Source organism: Rhinatrema bivittatum, chromosome 1 (assembly GCF_901001135.1).
Source record: "Rhinatrema bivittatum chromosome 1, aRhiBiv1.1, whole genome shotgun sequence".
Taxonomy (NCBI): domain Eukaryota; kingdom Metazoa; phylum Chordata; class Amphibia; order Gymnophiona; family Rhinatrematidae; genus Rhinatrema; species Rhinatrema bivittatum.
The window spans coordinates 628,229,748-628,250,171 of record NC_042615.1 but is presented as its reverse complement, the minus strand read 5'-3'; the positions used below and the strand labels follow the sequence as shown (position 1 = coordinate 628,250,171).

Here is a 20,424-nt window from a genome sequence, read left to right as displayed (position 1 = left end):
ATAATAATATGAGTACTCATTCAAAGTTACAGTACTGCGTTGGAATGTTTCAGGAGAAGGTAAACTGATATGGGAAATGTACACATACTCACATGGAGTGAATTTTTGTCAAAAAGAATAATTAAATTGAATTTTCAATTTAATTTAATTATTTTCAATTTAATTATTTTCAATTTAATTATTCAAAAAGAATAATTTTTCAATTTAATTATTCTTTTTGACAAAACATTTCAATTTAATTATTCTTTTTGACAAAAATTCACTCCATGTGAGTATGTGTACATTTCCCATACAACATTATGTATTTTTTGTTTCCCAGTAATTCAAATTAATGTGATGAGAAGTTCTTATATTATTCATGTAAGATAATATAAGCTGATATAAAATCACTCAACAGAAGCAACACCTCTCAATAGTTAACTCACGCAAGCACAGTGTGAACACTATAAGAGAGGGAAATAGTATCTTAACTATTCACCCAACCATATATTAAACTAGACTGGAGACAATATCATAGGCAAAATGCTCACAACCAGTTCTCGATCTGCTGTCTCTCGCCCTCAATGGGCCGCACGCAGTAATCAGCCTGTGAGCTCAAATGGTTTTTAATCATTTATTGTCTCCTGTCTACCCAACCCTCACTCCAGCGAACATACTTTATTTAATCAAATAATCTCTAAACCATGAAAATGCAAAATTTATCAAAGCGGCTCATGTATTACTCAAAATCTGTAGACTTACTACCGGTTAGTAACCCACTAATAATCAACAAGTATTCAGCCACGTGAGTGGTCATTCAAATATCAAAAAGGTATACTTCCATTATCCACCCCGACATGGTCCATGTTTCGACTCACAAGGAGTCTTTTTCAAGGGGAATGAAGATGACAGATCACTATGTCACCGGTATATTATTTTCATTCAGTTCCTGTGAAACAATATGAAAAAATATGTAAAATTAATTAAAACTGAAATCCTAAACCCACACACACACACTGGCAAAATGCTCCCAACTGCTCAACTGAAAAACTCCGTTAGAACTTGAAGGCTAACAGGTAGATACAAACATCATCCTTAAAGATGACAAACCATTCAATCTGAAAAATAACATATCATTCGGTGTAAAGGAAGTAAGAAACTCACCGGAACGCCAGAATCATTGTAATCAACTTCACAGCATGGCGATAAACGCCTTTGTTCAACCGAACTGGCTCGCCTGATTTAAATAGACCGCTGAGTAATGCAAAACCGGAAAACACAGAAACACCTGGTTTCCGGTAAAATGTTTATACACCGAAAACTACTAGTCCCAGCATGCCCTGCCGTGATAGATTAACCCTGCTGCTACAAAACATAAGATTTCAAAAAACAGACCAATCAATTTCTTTATTGAGTCCTCTCGGAATCACTGAATCAAAAAAGTGTATCCATTTTTGTTCCCTTTGAGTAAGGTACAGATCGAAATTGCCCCCCCGATTGCTCGGAATGGGCTGTTCAATCACAGCAAATTTTAATTCTGCAAAAGTGTGGCTCTTGTCAACGCAGTGCTGGACGCATGGTGCCTCCAGTCTGCCTCTAGTGATGGCGCTCCGATGTTCAATCATACGTGTCTTGAGACATCTTTTGGTTTTCCCAATGTATAAGAGTGGACACGGGCACCACAAAGCATAGACCACTCCTCTGGATTCATGCAATGGTTACAGAATTGTGACGTCAACTTAAGTTTTACTTATATTTTTGACAGAAAAAACGTTTCTTACCTAGACATTTCTATCAGCATTCAGCAGATGGGGTTCCAATTTTCTATTTATCGAAAACCGACCGATAGGAATACGGTTCTCCGGTTTGACAGCTGTCATCCTTTTCATCTTCGTTCCAACTTACCTTTTGGTCAATTTTTAAGATTAAGACGTCTGTGCTCAGACGTATTTGACTATAAATTGAAGGCACAGGTGATGATTCAAAATTTTACTTCACGTGGTTACCCTTTACATATCATCAAAAAGGCATATAAGCGTGCCCGCTGGATTAATAGAGATTTACTACTACAACCTACTTGCAGAAGTACTGATACAGAACAGTTGGTATGTGTATTACCATTTTCATCCCAAATTTTTAAAGTACAAAAAGTGATCAAAAAATATTGGCATATATTAAGTCTGCATGATGGTTTTCAAAGTTTCCCAATGTTTGCATTCAAACGAGGTAAAAACATCAGGGACCTGATAGTACATTCAGATTTTTCTGATGAGATGAAGGATAACTTGATGGCAACAAGTTTTCATGCCGGGCATCATCCCTGTATGAAGTGTTCGGTTTGTGATCAGTCATATGATGGTAACACGTTGCCATTTTTTGCCAAAGGGAACTTTAAATTAGCAGCGGCCACTACCTGTGAATCCAGAGGAGTGGTCTATGCTTTGTGGTGCCCGTGTCCACTCTTATACATTGGAAAAACCAAAAGATGTCTCAAGACACGTATGATTGAACATCGGAGCGCCATCACTAGAGGCAGACTGGAGGCACCATGCGTCCAGCACTGCGTTGACAAGAGCCACACTTTTGCAGAATTAAAATTTGCTGTGATTGAACAGCCCATTCCGAGCAATCGGGGGGGCAATTTCGATCTGTACCTTACTCAAAGGGAACAAAAATGGATACACTTTTTTGATTCAGTGATTCCGAGAGGACTCAATAAAGAAATTGATTGGTCTGTTTTTTGAAATCTTATGTTTTGTAGCAGCAGGGTTAATCTATCACGGCAGGGCATGCTGGGACTAGTAGTTTTCGGTGTATAAACATTTTACCGGAAACCAGGTGTTTCTGTGTTTTCCGGTTTTGCATTACTCAGCGGTCTATTTAAATCAGGCGAGCCAGTTCGGTTGAACAAAGGCGTTTATCGCCATGCTGTGAAGTTGATTACAATGATTCTGGCGTTCCGGTGAGTTTCTTACTTCCTTTACACCGAATGATATGTTATTTTTCAGATTGAATGGTTTGTCATCTTTAAGGATGATGTTTGTATCTACCTGTTAGCCTTCAAGTTCTAACGGAGTTTTTCAGTTGAGCAGTTGGGAGCATTTTGCCAGTGTGTGTGTGTGGGTTTAGGATTTCAGTTTTAATTAATTTTACATATTTTTTCATATTGTTTCACAGGAACTGAATGAAAATAATATACCGGTGACATAGTGATCTGTCATCTTCATTCCCCTTGAAAAAGACTCCTTGTGAGTCGAAACATGGACCATGTCGGGGTGGATAATGGAAGTATACCTTTTTGATATTTGAATGACCACTCACGTGGCTGAATACTTGTTGATTATTAGTGGGTTACTAACCGGTAGTAAGTCTACAGATTTTGAGTAATACATGAGCCGCTTTGATAAATTTTGCATTTTCATGGTTTAGAGATTATTTGATTAAATAAAGTATGTTCGTTGGAGTGAGGGTTGGGTAGACAGGAGACAATAAATGATTAAAAACCATTTGAGCTCACAGGCTGATTACTGCCTGCGGCCCATTGAGGGCGAGAGACAGCAGATCGAGAACTGGTTGTGAGCATTTTGCCTATGATATTGTCTCCAGTCTAGTTTAATATATGGTTGGGTGAATAGTTAAGATACTATTTCCCTCTCTTATAGTGTTCACACTGTGCTTGCGTGAGATAATATAAGCTACCATTGGTACAGGCGCTTAACAACATATAAATCTTCCCCTTCACAGTTTTTCTCCAGTTTACCACGTTTTCTGTTTTTAGACATACATACACACACAGTTTTTGCATGTCATGGCGTTATGTTCAATGCGGTCACGTAGTAATTGTTTATCGCACAGTGTCACAATATGAGCACACAAATGTGTGATTTGTTATCATGTATAAAAGACAATATTATTATCTAAGAAGGAAGGTATTAACCTTATTCATATTATAAACAAAGGAGGTAATTTTGAAAAGGATTTACGTAAGCAAAAGTAGTATATACAGTAGAAAATTTCAAAAGCCCATTTTCATATGTAAGACCTCCCCAACATCCTCTTCAGTAAACACCGAAGCAAATAAATCATTTAATCTTTCCACAATGGCCTTATCTTCTCTAAGTGCCCTTTTAACCCCTCGATCATCTAACGGTCCAACTGACTCCCTCGCAGGCTTTCTACCTTGGATATATTTTTAAAAGTTCTTACTGTGAGTTTTTGCCTCTACAGCCAACATCTTTTCAAATTCTCTCTTAGCCTGTCTTATCAATGTCTTATATTTAACTCTTTTAAGAGCAACTAGAAAAATGGCATTGGCTAGAGAGCCATTCACTATAGTAAGTAAAATATTCAAAAAAGTTCCTTTCTGTTACAATAATATCTCACTGGGCATGGGTCTGAAAACAATGTGAACTTTCTTAAACTATTAAGCATGGTTTCCATCTGAATGGAAGTGATTGAATCAAAAGTATATTATTTATTAAAGTATTATTATTAACTGATTTTAATGAGTCAATCTTATTCTCAAAATAAGCATCTGACTGTGAGTCAGTTCTTCGTCAGATCTTGTCTCTGGAGTTCTATATAATAAACGAACTATAAAGAATGGCTCTGATGGCCTGTTAAAGGATTTTTTAAGCTATCGCATATAATTGTTTTGCTTAGATTAAATGCTATTCTATAAGCCTTGTGAACTGTTTTTAAAGTTGTGGCATTTTCAGAAGTTTTATCCTTTTGCCACCTACGCTTCACCCTCCGGACAATGTGCTGTTTTTCTATTAGTGACTGAGTGACACACAATACAAACCCATTGGATATACTTATTTTTTTCAATGTGTAGGTGATGCTTCATTCATTGAATGTTTGAGGGTAGCAATAAGAATCCACTAGTTGGTTTACTGACCTGTAATTAGCATTTCTGTTTGGTTCTTATGGCCTGGTTTGGTTCTTATGGCCTGGATTGGCCACTGTTGGAAATAGGATGCTTGATGGACCCTTGGTCTGACCCAGTATGTCATGTTCTTAAGTTCTTATGACCAGTGATTGTAGAACTCATCACAATTTAATGTATTGCACCATAATTTCTACACTTCTGGCCTAAGAATGTTAAGGCTGATGCATTGTCATGACAGTTTTCCTCTGAAGAGACTCTTGTACTTGGCGATAAAGGCCCCATTATACTAACCTCTAGGATCAGTGCACAAACACAATCAAGAGTGATCTGATGGAGAAAATTCATCTGGAATTTTTGATCCAGGAGTCTCCTATGAGGTTGTTTTTTTTTTTTAACTTTTATTTATAGGATTTAATATAACACAATGCAAGCAAGGCTTCCATCTGACAGACAACAGTGTATTACAAAAGAAAAAAATGAAACAATACCATACAAGAAGAAAATTAAAACATAGTACCCTCTTCTAAGCCCAAAATGTGAAAAGGAAAATCATTCAAAATTGTTGCGCCCCTGCCCGCAGCTGCTCTGCGGACAGGGCCTTACCTTTATTCTGCAGCCCGGTCTGCCACCGAGCCGTGCTGCCTCCTCCCTTCGCAGCCTGCTGCCATGCTGCAGGCCCTCCTGCGTGACTGGAGCCGCGCTTCCTACCGTCTTTGGGGGAATCCCCCCACTGGGAATCTTCATCTCTTCGTGGCCTGTGCCGCCGCCGGAGCTCCTCCACTTTGGGGGAATCCCTTCATGGGGATTCCCCTCCACCGTGGCCTGAGTGCTGCCGCTGACTCCTCTTCGCGGCAGGGAGCCGCTAACGCCATCTCCTCTTCCTTGGGGCTGGTCCAGCCCCAGCGCTGCTCCTCTTCAGTGGCAGGAGCTGCCTCCGGTCTTCCCTCTTCGTCTCAGCATCACTGCAGGCCTTGGCTCCGCCCCCTGTGCTTCAGGGATCCCTCCAGGGGCTGGCCACACGGCTGCTCTTCCTATTTAATACAGCGCAGGAAGTTCCTCTTCAGCCCTCCCAGATGACATCTTCAGGGCTCTTCCTGCTCCTTCCCTATAAAAGGGTACTGCTTCATTCCTTCAGGGCCTTCGGATGGATCAACATTCTTCGGATGGATTCACACCATCTTCCTTGGATCAACATCCTTTGGATGGATTCACACCATCTTCGGAGTAACATCCTCCAGCTTCCATCCTCAGAGTTCTACTGTTCCAGCGTGGATATTTTCAAGCTTCTGTCCAGAAGACTTCGTCTTCAAGTGTTCTCTCTTAGTGATGTCTTCTTCGTGATGTCTTCGTCCGACGTCCAGGTCTCCCCTGTCGTCTACCTTTCTCATGGTATGTTCCAGTCTCAGGCTTCCCTTCCATAAGCCTCGGGATCCCTTGTCTATTCATAGATGTCCCTGACTCTCCGATGTCTCGATGTACTGATGTCAAGATGGCTTCTCTGATATACTGCCCTCTGCGTACCTCTCTCTTCACTGCACTTCTTTAGCCTGGAGAACATGTCAGCAGATCTTGGTGTTCCCCTGACTCTCCAATCAGTCTCTGCTTGATAGATTGGAATCTCTCCGTTGGACTTCGTGGAGTGCTGCCCGACTCCTCTCCATCTGGTGCTCCTCCCGTTCCTAGCGTGGTCTGCGACAAGCCTCCGGGTTGTGTAGGGTGCGCAGCTTACAATGTGATCCGCGACCAGTCCTCTGTGTAGGGCGCCTTGAGGGATCGCACTCCCTAACTCCAAGAGCCTCGTCTCTTCTCCAGTCCAAGAGCCTCGACTCTTCTTCATACCCAAGAGTGTTTCTCTTCACTGTCTCCAAGAGTCTTGTCTGTGTTCCTACTCAAAAGTGTTCCTCTTCATCATCTCCAAGAGCCTCGTCTCGTCTTCATCTTCAAGAGTACACCTCTTCTTCATCCATGTCTGGGAGTCCTCATCTTGTCCAAGTTCCAGGAATCCTCCTTCTTCTATGAACTCTGACTCTTAAGCTCTCCGGTCCAGGAGTCCCCTGTCCTGGTTCCATTCTTCATGAGTTTGAACTGTGTCTAAACTCACACTTGCTTTCCTATCCTCGGGGTATCTTGTGCTCCTCTGAGTTATCTCATGGACCAGGGGCTCACACTCACACAGGAGTAAGTGATCACGCCTCTACGCCCCTTTCCAGGGCTTCCTGCCCACATTCACCACGGAATACGTAGCTACAAGGCGTGTCCGCAACACAAAATGAAGGACTAACAAAGATAATATACATAATAAAAAGAAACAGCACTGACCCAAGGAGAAAATACATAAAGCCATACAACCTGATGATAAAATTATTCTGGAGTAGAAGCAAGAACATCTGTAATTCTATTATCAAGAAAACACTTAAGATGACTAGGTTCAAAGAAGATATATTGACTTCCAGAAATCCTAATTAAATGCTTGGCTGGCTAACATAAAATCAATATTCCCCACCTCAACCCAGAACAGTATCTCACATCTAAAGGATTTTCTTCTGCTTTGGGTCTGTTTAAAAACATCTGGATGTACCCAGATCTTCTGACCTAATATAAATGTAACACCTGGGTGGGACAGATCCTTTAATTAGCACCCAGGGTCATATAGAAAGAAATAGAGATGGACCCTTTTTCACCATCAATGTTTCTTGAAACTCCTTTCCTCCCACCGGATAGCTTTCCTTTCTGAGGTCTAGGCTCTTAAGTGTGAGGACGAACAATAGTTCTTATACCCTGCTTCTTTGCATTTTCAACCCTTTTTTCCCATCCTTGCTACACAACATTAAGCTTTGTACTGTCTCTGCATCCAAATAACACACAGGAGAAGAATGGTGGTTTTCAAACTTCTTTACTGATAGTTGCCTAGGTTATTAGATGCTATTTACAATGTAATTCTTTTTGTAGTTCAAGTAAATAAGATAGCAAGAAGGTATAATAAACCTGTGATTCCAGTTCTTCATCAAAGTCTCTATTCTCAACTAGAAGCTCTCATCTTCGCACTGAACTCCTAAAATTTCTTTCTCCAATATCCTAGTAAATTGAATGTAATACATTCCTTCTTTAACTCCTAATATAATTCTTACATCTTCCCTCTGAAGGTGGTAGAATGTAGTATATAGTCCCAGTATTTAACCAGGACTTAGTCCCAGATGTATCTTTCCATGAAATACTTTTGAAATATTTAACTCCTCATGCAGCACCAGAAGGGTACTTTACTCTCTTTTTTGATTCTTTTAACTCCTTCGGCAGTGCCTGGTGGGCACCTCTCACTCCCTCATCTAAGACTTCTTTTAATAGCAACAAAGTTCTTGTTACCTTCTTCTTTGTTTCTCCTGGTAGTGCACATTACTGTGATCCCTTGCTTTAAATTTAATTTGTAACATCACTGTATCTTTCTGGATGAAAGACTTCCATCTTCCAATGGTTTAGTGTACTGACTTCCAGGTACCATGGATTATCTGCTCCAAGTAGACAAAAATATTAGATAAATCAAAAAGGGGGAAATCAAGTAAGAAGCAGGAAAGGTAGAATAAAGCTTCTGTGCCTCCAACAGAGAAGATAGTTCAAAAGAGAGTTAATGCAAAATTATTCTTCCTTGTGTTTCAGGTCTCTGTCAGGTCTATACTGTGAAGGAGCTATAGTACACTGCAGGTCTTCCTTACTCCAAATCCAGCCTCAAATACAGGGACACCACAGTCCACTGAAACCAGGGAGGTAGGTTCTCACAGGGAATTCTCAAAAAATTGTCTTAAAAGAGTCCAGAGCAATATTTAAGGGGCTGAAGGGTGACTCCTACATAGGGACACATCCTTACTCCTGCCCCATAAATTAGTCAAAAATAAGCAGTAGACAGAGAGCAACCTACTTCCTTGAAAGGGTAACTAAAAATCTCAACCTGTTAACCCAAGTTCCAAATTAAAAATCCACAAAGAAAGACTGTGCTGTGGGATGATAAACAACTAGGACAAACCATCTGTATGGTCTCACATGGGAGAGCTAAACCCAAACCTTTTTCACTTATTTCATTATTGAACCTTCCCAGTTAATTGGTACACTCCTTTAAGAAGGAGAAACTAAAGGTCCCTTTTATAAAAGAATCTCTATTACAGAAAAATAATCTCAATTTTAAATGTTTGTAAGTCTCAGAAATGCAAGTAATCAGTAAAGTAGTGTGATCCTTCATTTCCTCATTTGTCTGTTCCAAAAAAATAGTTAAGTAAAAACTTCTTGGGGAGTCCAGAGAAACATCTGGGAGTTCCCAACAGATATACTTTTGTTATTAGATACTTGCCACCCAGATGTTTTGAAATGGAGGCATGATTCCAAACTCTCCAAACATCCAAGGAATAAGAAAACTTATGAACTGATTTACAGGGTTTTGTGGTGACCTTCCCTGCACTAGGATTCTAAAAAATTTGTGCTTTGGCTTATTCAGTTTGTGCTAGAATCAAGGTCCCTCATGCTGCACCTTCAGGTAAATTGCATTCACTCTCAGTTCCTTCTGTACTGTGGATTCACTTCTCCACAGATTTTATCAAGGACCTTCCAGTTTCCACTGATTATACTACATCTTTGGTGGAAGTATTCCATTTTATCTCAAATGGTGCACTTCATTCCCATCTCTAAGCTGCCTCTGGTCCCTTAACTGGCCATCATCTTCATTAGGGTTTTGGTCCATTTACATGGAATCCTGACCACTATCATATCAGATCAAGATCCCCAGTTTGTTGCCAGATTCTAGAAGGTCATTTATAAAGAACTGGGTAACAATTTGCAGTGTTCATCAGCGTACCATTCCCAGACAAATGGCCTTATGAAGAAGAAAAACCAAGATCTTAAGCAGTTCTTTAGATGTTTCATCTCTGCTCATCAGAATGATTAGACCAGATTGCTCCCTTGGGCTGAGTTTACTCACAACAATCATGTTAGCAAATCTATGGGGATTTCACCATTCTTCACAGTTTACGGCCGGCACCCTGTTTGTTTACCTCCTGAAGCTCCAGCTACTGAAAATCTTTGTGGCTGATGACTTGGTGCCACACTTAAAGAAAACCTGTGTATAGGTGTGCAATAATTTGGAGACAACCATGGCCCAGCAGAAGAAATTTGCTGATCATCATCTTAGATGTGAACCCTATTTTCAGGTCAACAATAAGGTTCGGCTCTCTACAAAGAATCAATGTCTGAAGCTCCCTGTGCTAAGCTTGTACCCAAGTACATAGGGCCATTTGCATTATTGAGAAAATCAACCCAGTAACCATGCTCCTTCAGCTTCCCAACACTCTAAAGATATTATCCACATTTCACATCTTCTTGTGAAGCCAGCCTCGCCAGATCCTTTCAAAGGCAAGGAGTGCCTCCGGATCTGATTCTAGTTGCCGACATTGTCAGTATTAGTTTTGAAACATGTACCCTTCCAATCTCCCTTACGTTTGCTATAATTCAACCTGTCTTGAAAAAAAAAAGTCATCTAGACATCTAGATCCAGAACTTCCAGAGAACTATCGTCCTATCTCTAATCTCCCCACTCTCACAAAGGTAATTGAGAAGGTAGTCTAATCTCAATTATCTGGCTTTCTCCTTAAGCCTTAGGCATTACAGCTTATGCAGTCCAGATATAAAAAGGACCATAGTATGGAAACACCACTCATTTCTTTGCTAAATGGAATTGGACTGTGCCTAGAATAGAGGTAATGCTGCTTGTCTCATTTGTTTCTACCTAAATGCAGCATTTGACTCCGTTAACCACCAGCTCCTACTTAACCAACCTTTTCACTGTGACATCATAGAGAAATCTTTACTTTGGTTCAAATTTTTTCTTGAACAGCGTACTTATAGTGTCAGCTGGAACTCTGAACTTTCTCCATCCTCACCTCTACTTTGTGATGTCCCTCAAGGTTCCATTCTTTCAACTTTTTTTTTTTTTAGCTTATATCTTGCCACCTTAATACAGAATTTGTTTTTTTTCAGGGTACTTTTATGCAAATGATATTCAGATTGTTACAAGCTATAACCCAACTTCTGCAAATACACTATGGGACAGATTTTCAAAGGGGTTGCGCGTAACCCCCGAAAAGCTGCCCCTTCCAACCCTGCGCACGCAAGTCCCGGGGCTTCCCTGGGGGGGCGTGTCGGGGGGGCGTGTTGCGGCGGGCGCATCATATGGGGCATTCTGAGGCAGGGTCGCGGGCGTGGTTCCGGCCCGTGGATGCGGACCAGCCCCCGGACCGGAACATGGCGCGCCGGCGCGCGCAAGTTACACCTGCCTCGGGCAGGTGTAACTTTTCAAATAAAGGTAGGGGGGGAATTAGGGGAAGGAAAGGGAAGGTGGGGGGCGCCGGAAAGAAAGTTCCCTCTGAGGCAGGTTCTCTTTCTCTTGGTTTTATATTCGCTTGGTTTTATAATTTGTACTTTTACTTGTTTTGCATTTTATTGTTTATTTTAACTGCTGATCCAGTTGTTATTTGATTTAGTTGTTTTTATGTTATATTTGAGCTAGTCTTATTTTAAATTGATATGTACATTGCTCTGTTTTATAAATGTAATAAGTTGCGATTAATCAAGAAATAAACATTAACATGGCCAGTATGAATTCAAGGTTGAAGATATTCTGCACTGTAGAGTGTCCCATAAGAGAGTTAATTATCTGGTCCATGGGCCCAAAGATAGATCTTGGGTTAATGCAACTGACCTCTATACATCTCGTCTTTTTTGAAGAAATGTCTTGCAAAGCAATGCAAGGGGCCATCCCTGAAGGTGGGTGGGGGGGGGGGGCAGGGGGGTACTGTAAGAATCTATTGCTAAATTCTCCTCTAATCTGCGGGTGGTGCTGTGAGCTGCTTGGACTATCTGTACGTTCCTACCAGCCCTGTGCCCCCCGCTTCCCCTCCGGCGGTCATCTTTTTTCCTGTACAGACTTGTATTTTCATAATGAGGCAGTCTTAAGTTGTCAGTTGCCAGAGCTTGGTCCTACATTTTGCTCCTCATACTCTTGTTTTCCAGTATGCAGAAGACTTCTTCGTCTCCAGATTCTACATTCAGTACTCCTGTCTATTTCCCTTCCTGGGCTCCTGGTTTATTCCAGCTTATCATTCCATTCCAGACCTCTCACTCCTTGTTTGCATTTAGGGACTACCCCCATTTCTCATATCTTGCCAGCCAGCAGCACCTGAGAGCTTAACCCAAAGGGAAGGTAGCTGGCATAAGCAGAAGACCTTCTATAGTCAGTGGCCTTGATTTGACTCTTGACTCTAGGCTACTTGTTTCTGGGACAACCCATGGACGACAACTGTCACAGGTGCCATGCGGCAACATCACCATTTGTGTGGCTGTTTTTTCCTACTATCCTACTATCCTGTTATAGGTAAGCAATTTTGCTTTCTCCTACAGCCCCCAGACTCCATCCTTCAAATAATAAAGACCCTCCGGTGGCACCTCCCTCTCATCCCAGAAGATCCTGACATCCTGGGATCCCTAGCCCCCCCCCCCGGAATCTCAACTCATGATTCCAGAGAGTCTTCCAATATTGCCTGCAGGAGGGTGCTATTGCCATCCTGCAGACACTGCAGAGCTGCCCAGAATGGTGCTGCCTAATGGCTCTTTATCTCTTTACAATTGATGCCTAGTTAATCCAATATCTATTATTGGTATTGATAAATATGGTTAACTAGTGGATTACGTATTTCCATTAGTCCAACCCAGTAATGACTGAACAAGCAGATGTTTACTTCTCTGCTAAAAAAATATTAAATACTACTACTATTTAACATTTCTTAAGCACTTCTAGCATACATAGTGATGTATAGATACACATGAATCTGCTCCATGGAGCTTACAATCTAGTCAAGACAAATATACATGACAAATGAGCCTTATTGTAATGAAGTGCTTAGGATTTAAAAGCAGATTCAAATTGGGGAAATTTTAAAATGAATTTGAATACTGCCAGAGATGGAGCATGAGGCACTAATTCAGGAAGTTTATTCCAAGCGTATGGCGCAGCAAGGATGAAAGTGCATCACTGGTAGTGGAAGAGAAGGGCACAGTTAAAAGTGACTCGCTTGAAGAATGATGTTCTTGAGCAAGGATATAAGGAGAGAGAAGAGAAAATAGGTAATGAGGAGCTGCAGTGAATGCATTCATAGGCAGGTAAGAGAAGCTTGAACTCTATGCAGAAGCAGACAGGGAGTTAGTGTAACTACTTCAGAAGAGGGGTACAAAGGTCATTGCGATGTTGAACTAAGTATTGAAGCCAAAATTTTAATAGATTGCAGTGGAGAAAGACAGTTTTGTGGGAGGCTTGTGAAGACCAAATTGTGATAATATAAGTGCAAAATGTTAAGAGTGGATGAGTATTTTGATAGCTTGTTCAGAAAAGAAGGAATTAATTTATAGCAACGTTACAGAGGAAGAAATGATATGCTTTGATAGTGTTTTGGACGTGCATAGAGAAGAGGGGAGGAATCAAAGATGATCCCAAGGGTATGGTCTGAGAGAATAGGGAAGATGAGAGAACCATCAACAGAGAGAGAAAAAAATGGAAAGCAAGTTGGGGGGGGGGGCGCAAGAAGTTCCATCTTGGTCATGTTAAGGTGGTACGGGGGCCATCCAGGCAGCGATTTCCAACAAGCACACAAAAATTTGGGACTGGATCTGTAGTGCAGTTTCTGATGTAGAGAAGTAGATCTGGGATTCATTAGCATAAAAGTGGTTCTGTAACCTGTGAGAGGAAATCAGAGCATCACAGGAAAAAGCGTAAAGGGAAAAGAAAAGCGGGTCCAGGACCTAGCTTTGAGGCACATCAAGCAATAACAAAAGCAGTGGATGAAGAAAAACACCAGAGATACTGTAAAAGTATGATGGGCGAGAGACAAAGAAAACCAAGATGGAACAGAGTCCTGAAATCTAGTTGAGTACAGCATGTCAAGAAGTAGACAGTGATCAACAATGTCAAAAGCAGCAAATAGTAAGTCAAGGAGGATGAGACTCAAACACCCTTGGTCTTGGCCACAAAGAGGTCCCTGGAGACTTTAGCAAGAGCAGTTTCTGTGGAATATAGAGGGCAAAAGGCAGACTTGAGAGGATCCAGAATTGCTTGAGATGAAAAAAAGTCAAGACAATGGTGGTAAATGGCACACTAAAGCAGTTTGGATGTGAAAGGAAGGAGAGAGTTGGGACAGTAGCAGGGCGTGTAGGGTCCAGGAAAGGTTTTATGAGGAGCAATGTGAGTACAACATGTTTGAAAGAAGAGAGGATGGTTGCAGTGGAAAGTAATCAATTTAAGATAGAACAGATGACAAGGGAATTGCAGTGAGAGAGACAACTGAAGAGCTGGGTTGGAATGGGGTCAAAAGAACAAGTAGTGAGCTTAGAGAAGGAGACGAGAAGATGGGCTATTTTCTTCTCTGTGATTTCAGAAAATGAACAGTGTGGAGGGTGCAAAAGTAGAGAAGGTGAATGAAGTGGGGGAGCAGTCTCCTAGATCCTGGAACCTCCCTCCCTTCCTTTCTCTCCAGCTACTGAAACCCACTCCCCAACCTCTCCTACTCCTCCCTTTCTTGTTTCTCAATCTTAGAACCTCCCACTCTCTCCCTCCTCTTCCCCAGCTCAGTTTCCTGCTCATCCCTATCTCCAAGCCTCCCCATCCCTAGTTCACTTTGCTTCTCACACTCTTCCCCATACCCATTTTTTTCACCTTTTCTTCACCGCATTCTTTAGCCTTCTCCCTTTTTCCCATCCCTAGTCCTCTCATTCTTTCCCCGTACCCGAGATCTCTTCCCTGTACTGATACTTGAGATTCTGTTTCTTCATTCAATAAAAACAAAACATAAATTAGAGAGACACAAGCACATTTAATTTAATTTTTCTGTATACCGTTAACCGTTTACTCTTTCCTATCTCTTCCTCCTTCTCCAAGTTCTTCTACCCTCGTTATTTGTAACTATTTCTTCGGTCACAACAGTTCCTAGTTGATGTATTTAATGCACTCCCGTTTCATGTAAACCAGCAAGATATGTTCTCATGATTGCCGGTATATAAAAACCTTAAATAAATAAATAAATAAATAAAATTTGGAAAACTGTTTTTTATAATGTAGTATAAAAGATGGAAATGTTTCAGAATTTTCAAAATTTTGCCACTAAATACCCTGAACAGCCTTGGAAAACTGTGAGACTGTGTTTTAGACCTTCTGCTTCCTGTTGTCCAACCTGTGGGGGTGGGGTGGACAAGGGACGGCAGCACAAAGTGTGCGTAGTGGTGGCAAAATCGTAAATCTGTCACTGCCCTGCAGGCCAGCAATCTTTCTTCATCCCTGGGGTTGCAGCAACTCTTTTACGGATGCATTGGGAGGGGAACTGGTGACCCCCCTAGTGAATGGCACCCTGAGGAACCGCATGGGTCGCATATCCCAAAAGTTGACCCTATTTAAAGTAAAACTGAAAATGTGACTTTTAAGAATATAAGAAATTGCCATGCTGGGTAAGACCAAGGGTCCATCAAGCCCAGCATCCTATTTCCAACAGAGGCCAAACCAGGCCACAAGAACCTAGCAATTACCCAAACACCAAGAGGATCCCATGCTACTGATGCAGTTAATAGCAGTGGCTATTCCCTAAGTAAAATTGATTATAGCAGTTAATGGACTTCTCCTCCAAGAACTTATCCAAACCTTTTTTGAACCCAGCTACACTAACTGCACTAACCACATCCTCTGGCAACAAATTCCAGAGCTTAATTGTGCATTGAGTGAAAAAGAATTTTCTCAGATTAGTCTTAAATGTGCTACTTGCTAACTTCATGGAATGTCCCCTAGTCCTTCTATTATCTGAAAGTGCAAATTACCTATTCACATCTAATCGTTCAAGATCTCTCATGATCTTAAAGACCTCTATCATATCCCTCTTCAGCCATCTCTTCTCCAAACTGTATAGCCCTAACCTCTTCAACCTTTCCTCATAGGGGAGCTGTTCTATCCCCTTTATCATTTTGGTTGTCCTTCTCTGTACCTTCTCCATCACAACTATATCTTTTTTGAGATGCGGCGACCAGAATTGTACACAGTATTCAAGGTGTGGTTTCAGCATGGAGCGATACAAAGCATTATGACATTTTCCGTTTTATTAACCATTCCCTTCCTAATAATTCCTAATGTTCTGTTTGCTTTTTTGACTGCTGCAGCACACTGAGCTGATGATTTTTAAAGTATTATCCACTATGATGCCTAGATCTTTTTCCTGGGTGGTAGCTCCTAACATGTAACCTAACATTGTGTGACTACAGCAAGGGTTATTTTTCCCTATATGCAACACCTTGCACTTGTCCATATTAAATTTCATCTGCCATTTGGATGCCCAATCTTCCAGTCTTGCAAGGTTCTCCTGTGATGTATCACAATCCGTTTGTGATTTAACTACTCTGAATGATTTTGTATTGTCTGCAAATTTGATAACCTCACTCATCGTATTCCTTTCCAGATCATTTATATATATATTGAAAAGCACCGGTCGAAGTGTAGATCCCTGAGGCACTCCACTGTTTACCCTTTTCCACTGATAAAATTGACCATTTAAATCCTTCTCTCTGCTTCCTGTCTTTTGACCAGTTTGTAATCTACGAAATAACATCGCCTCCTGTCCCATGACTTTTTAGTCTTCTTAGAAGCTTCTCATGAGAGACTTTGCCAAATGCCTTCTGAAAATCCAAATACACTACATCTACTGGTTCACCTTTATCTACATGTTTATTAACCCCTTCAAAAAAAATGAAGCAGATTTGTTAGGCAAGACTTCCTTTGGGTAAATCCATGTTGACTGTGTTCCATTAAACCATGTCTTTCTACATGCTCTACGATTTTGATCTTTAGAATAGTTTCCACTATTTTTTTCCCATCACTGAAGTCAGGCTCACTGGTCTATAGTTACCCAGATTGCCCAGGAGCCCTTTTTAAATATTGGGGTTACATTGGCCACCCTCCAGTCTTCAGGTACAATGGATGATTTATTGATGGGTTACAGATTTTAACTAATAGATCAGAAATTTCATTTTTAAGTTCCTTCAGTACCCTAGGATGCATACCATCTGGTTCAGGTGATTTGCTATTTTTTTAGTTTGTCAATCTGGCGTACTACATCTTCCAGGTTCACAGTGATTTGGTTCAGTTCATCTGACTCATCACCCTTGAAAACCATCTCCGGAACTGGTATCTCCCCAACATCCTCATTAGTAAACACGGAAGCAAAGAATTCATTTAGACTTTTTGCAATGGCCTTATCTTTCCTAAGAGCCCCTTTTTAACCCCTCAGTCATCTAATGGTCCAACTGACTCCCTCACAGGTTTCTTGCTTTGGATATATTTAAAAAAGTTTTTATTATGAGTTTTTGCCTCTATGGCCCACTTCTTTTTAAATTCTCTCTTTGCTTGTGTTATCAATGTTTTACACTTAACTTGATAATGCTTATGTTTTATCCTATTTTCTTCAGATGGATCCTTCTTCCAATTTTTGAAGGATTCTTTTTGGCTAAAATAGCCTCTTTCACCTCACCTTTTAACCATGATGGTAATCGTTTTGCCTTCCTTCCACCTCATTGTTGCCACTGTATCCTAAGCTATACTATTTAACATATCTTGCTTGTACTAAATAGTTCTTGAACACTGACCTTTTTTTTATCTTAATGTGGTTTTCCTGATAAACCAGTTTTAAAGAACTCAGAATGCAATAATAATAATAATATTTGCAATAATAAAGAAATGATGTTTGTAAAGAACATTTGTAAAGGATTTGATGGAAATAAAAATGAAGATTGGTAGTCTAAAAATCATTTTGAAAAAAAAGGCTTCACATAAAATGTAATAGCAAATTTCACAGCCTCATTTGGGGAGCAGCAATATTCAGCCTGTTTTGATATATAATTGAACAAGTCTCTAGTTTTATGCAGCAGCTGATAGTTAGATTCAGCAGCAAGAGCTGGAACATTCTATGTTCGTTTTTGAGTCCATTACAATTCTGTGATGCATTTGAATAAAGTAATATGCAGTTTTGTATTATACAATAGCTTAACAGTTTTGTATTGTACATTTATATTAAATAACATGCTGTTTTTAATGATTAATGTGCACAAGAAAGTCAAAATTATTGAAAATCTTTCATTTTTAACATTTTCATTTAGAAATTGTTAGATAATTTGTTTAGTAATGTTTTAATGTTTTCATTTGTTTTCTCATGCTTTTCTATTTTATTATATTCTATAAGTCAAAATGGCCCTAAAGATTCTTCTTTTACTGATAATTGATATTTAGTTACCCATAGTAGATTCTCTTCATCTGCTATGTGTTCTCCATTTTTTTTTCATGCAAAGATGGATAAAAATTGTGCTTGATAAATTTAAATTCTGCCTATAACCTGGGGAATTTTACATGATTGTGGGTTATCAGACCATGATAATTGGTTCAATAAAATTATTGGAAATCGGAGAGAAAATGACACCTTTCCCAGTCATATTGGCCATTTTCATTCTAATTTCCAGGGATATAGTTGTGTTCTGTGATCAAGATCCAATAAATTCATACCTTAGGGAAAACCCTCAGGTTATAAATGAGGTTTAAGATTCAAATTATAGATTTCATTTTTTGACATATATTTTTTTCATGCTATATTAGGTCCCCTTTTCATATTTAATCCTCTTAGATTTTAGTGTAATATGCTTTCCTTTATATATTAATCAGATATGCATCTAAATAATCTTGGGAAATATTTGCCTTGTTGCAAATATTTTAATTTGTGTATTAGTTGTAGTTTTAGTTGACATACAACAACTGTACATATTCCTACCAACCAAAACCTTTCAGCACAATGCAGAATGCTTTCTAATGAAGATTTTCGTAATAAATTTGTATAATCGATGTAATTTTTATGCTTTTTTTCATTCTCCGGCAGAATACTCAAACAATATGACCATAGCAACATTGTAAAGCTTATAGGAGTGTGTACGCAGAGGCAACCTATTTATATTGTTATGGAACTTGTACCAGGTAAATGTTTACTTTCTTTTGCCAGGATAAATTTAGTAACAGGTTCATTATCTTATAATTGCTATTATTTGCTCCTATGAATTCTTTGTTTTAAACATTCTGGAAACCTCTGTGGGCTGCTATTCATTTCTTCCAAGTCAAACCAAGCACTTAAAGGCTGTTAAAAAAAAAATACAGACTAATTAAAGCTTTTCATTCTACTATTACTGAGGAAATAACTACACCGTTCATTTAATTTATACGGTCATCAATGTCTACTGTTGCTGGTCTTTTATTATATGAATGTTGTCACGTGAATATTTGTCAGCCAAATGTGTAAGTAGTGATACACTATAATAAGATATATCACTAACAGCACATGGTAATGTAATAACTTAAAAAATGTTTATGAAATATTTGTTTGTAGATGCCTTTGATAGGCTGAGTGGACCCTGCAGAGGGTTATTAAAGAAGATACATGAGGAGAAAAGCCCCAAGGAAAAGCTAGCCTCTGAATATATTGGTAGAGGCCAACCTATGTATAATGATTCCTGTTTGGAGCACAGGGAACAGGACAGATTTATTGTTCCAACATCACAGACTAGGCCAGGTGACAGAAATCTGCAATTAAAGCAGTATAAAAGTAGCTAGTTTGTAGTCTGACTCTTAAAGAGTGAGAGTAGATGAAAATTGGTATGTCCTAGAGCTAGAAGAAGTACTCTAACTGATGGGGAAAGCTGTTATTCCTAAGGACTTAGTATTTGTTGTTTAAAGCCAAAGGCCTGGTTTACTGTATGAGTACAGATAAATTTTGGACTGCTGTTAGGTGAGTCTGAAGTAAGGGCAGCAAACTTCCACTAAGGGACCAATGTGCCAAACGTTTTGTATCGTTTTGTAGGAAAAATAATAAATATTGTCTCTAAGTGTTTGGGCTTCTGTGTTTATAGTCTTTTATTTTACATTAGTTTTTTGGAAGAAATATTCTAGTTTGCATATTTAAATGGGTCTCTTGGTGAAAAGTTGTCACTGTGCCTTTTCATAAAATTCGGTCTTTTTGTTTCAGAAAGTGCCTTAGGTAAACATGCTTTTCACAGCCTGAAGTGGAATTCTCCAGTTGCTGTTCTTCTATGTGCAACAATATTTCCAGTGATTCAAAGACAATTGATTGAGCAGTTTGGTTGAATTCCCCTTTATGGGTTAATTTGTTGAGGGTACTATTTTAACTTGCTCTTTGGTATGTAGTTAAAAAAAAAAAAGTAATCTACATTTTATAAATGTATCTGTTGCCCTTTTGATGCCTTCTTCAGTGCTGCAGATGCTTGGCTGGAATTTGCTAAACTGAACATAAATCTAAACACTTACAATTATAGGTAAAGGTACAAATACATTTAATAGAGTTGAGAATTGTAGGTATAAAAGCATCTGAGGACTATATATTGAAACATAGAATGGCAGATAAAGATCATATGGCTTATCTAGTCTATCCATCCACATGTCCTGC

At 39.6% G+C, this 20,424-nt stretch overlaps 1 protein-coding gene across 1 annotated transcript in view; it reads left to right on the top strand.

Annotated features, from left to right (window-relative positions):
* FER (FER tyrosine kinase) overlaps window positions 1-20,424 on the top strand; it is a 612,331-nt gene that overhangs the window by 380,592 nt on the left and 211,315 nt on the right. The window contains exon 16 of the mRNA XM_029572126.1: window positions 18,850-18,944. Coding sequence (XP_029427986.1) covers window positions 18,850-18,944 — 95 coding nt within the window. The remainder of the gene's footprint in view (window positions 1-18,849; window positions 18,945-20,424) is intronic.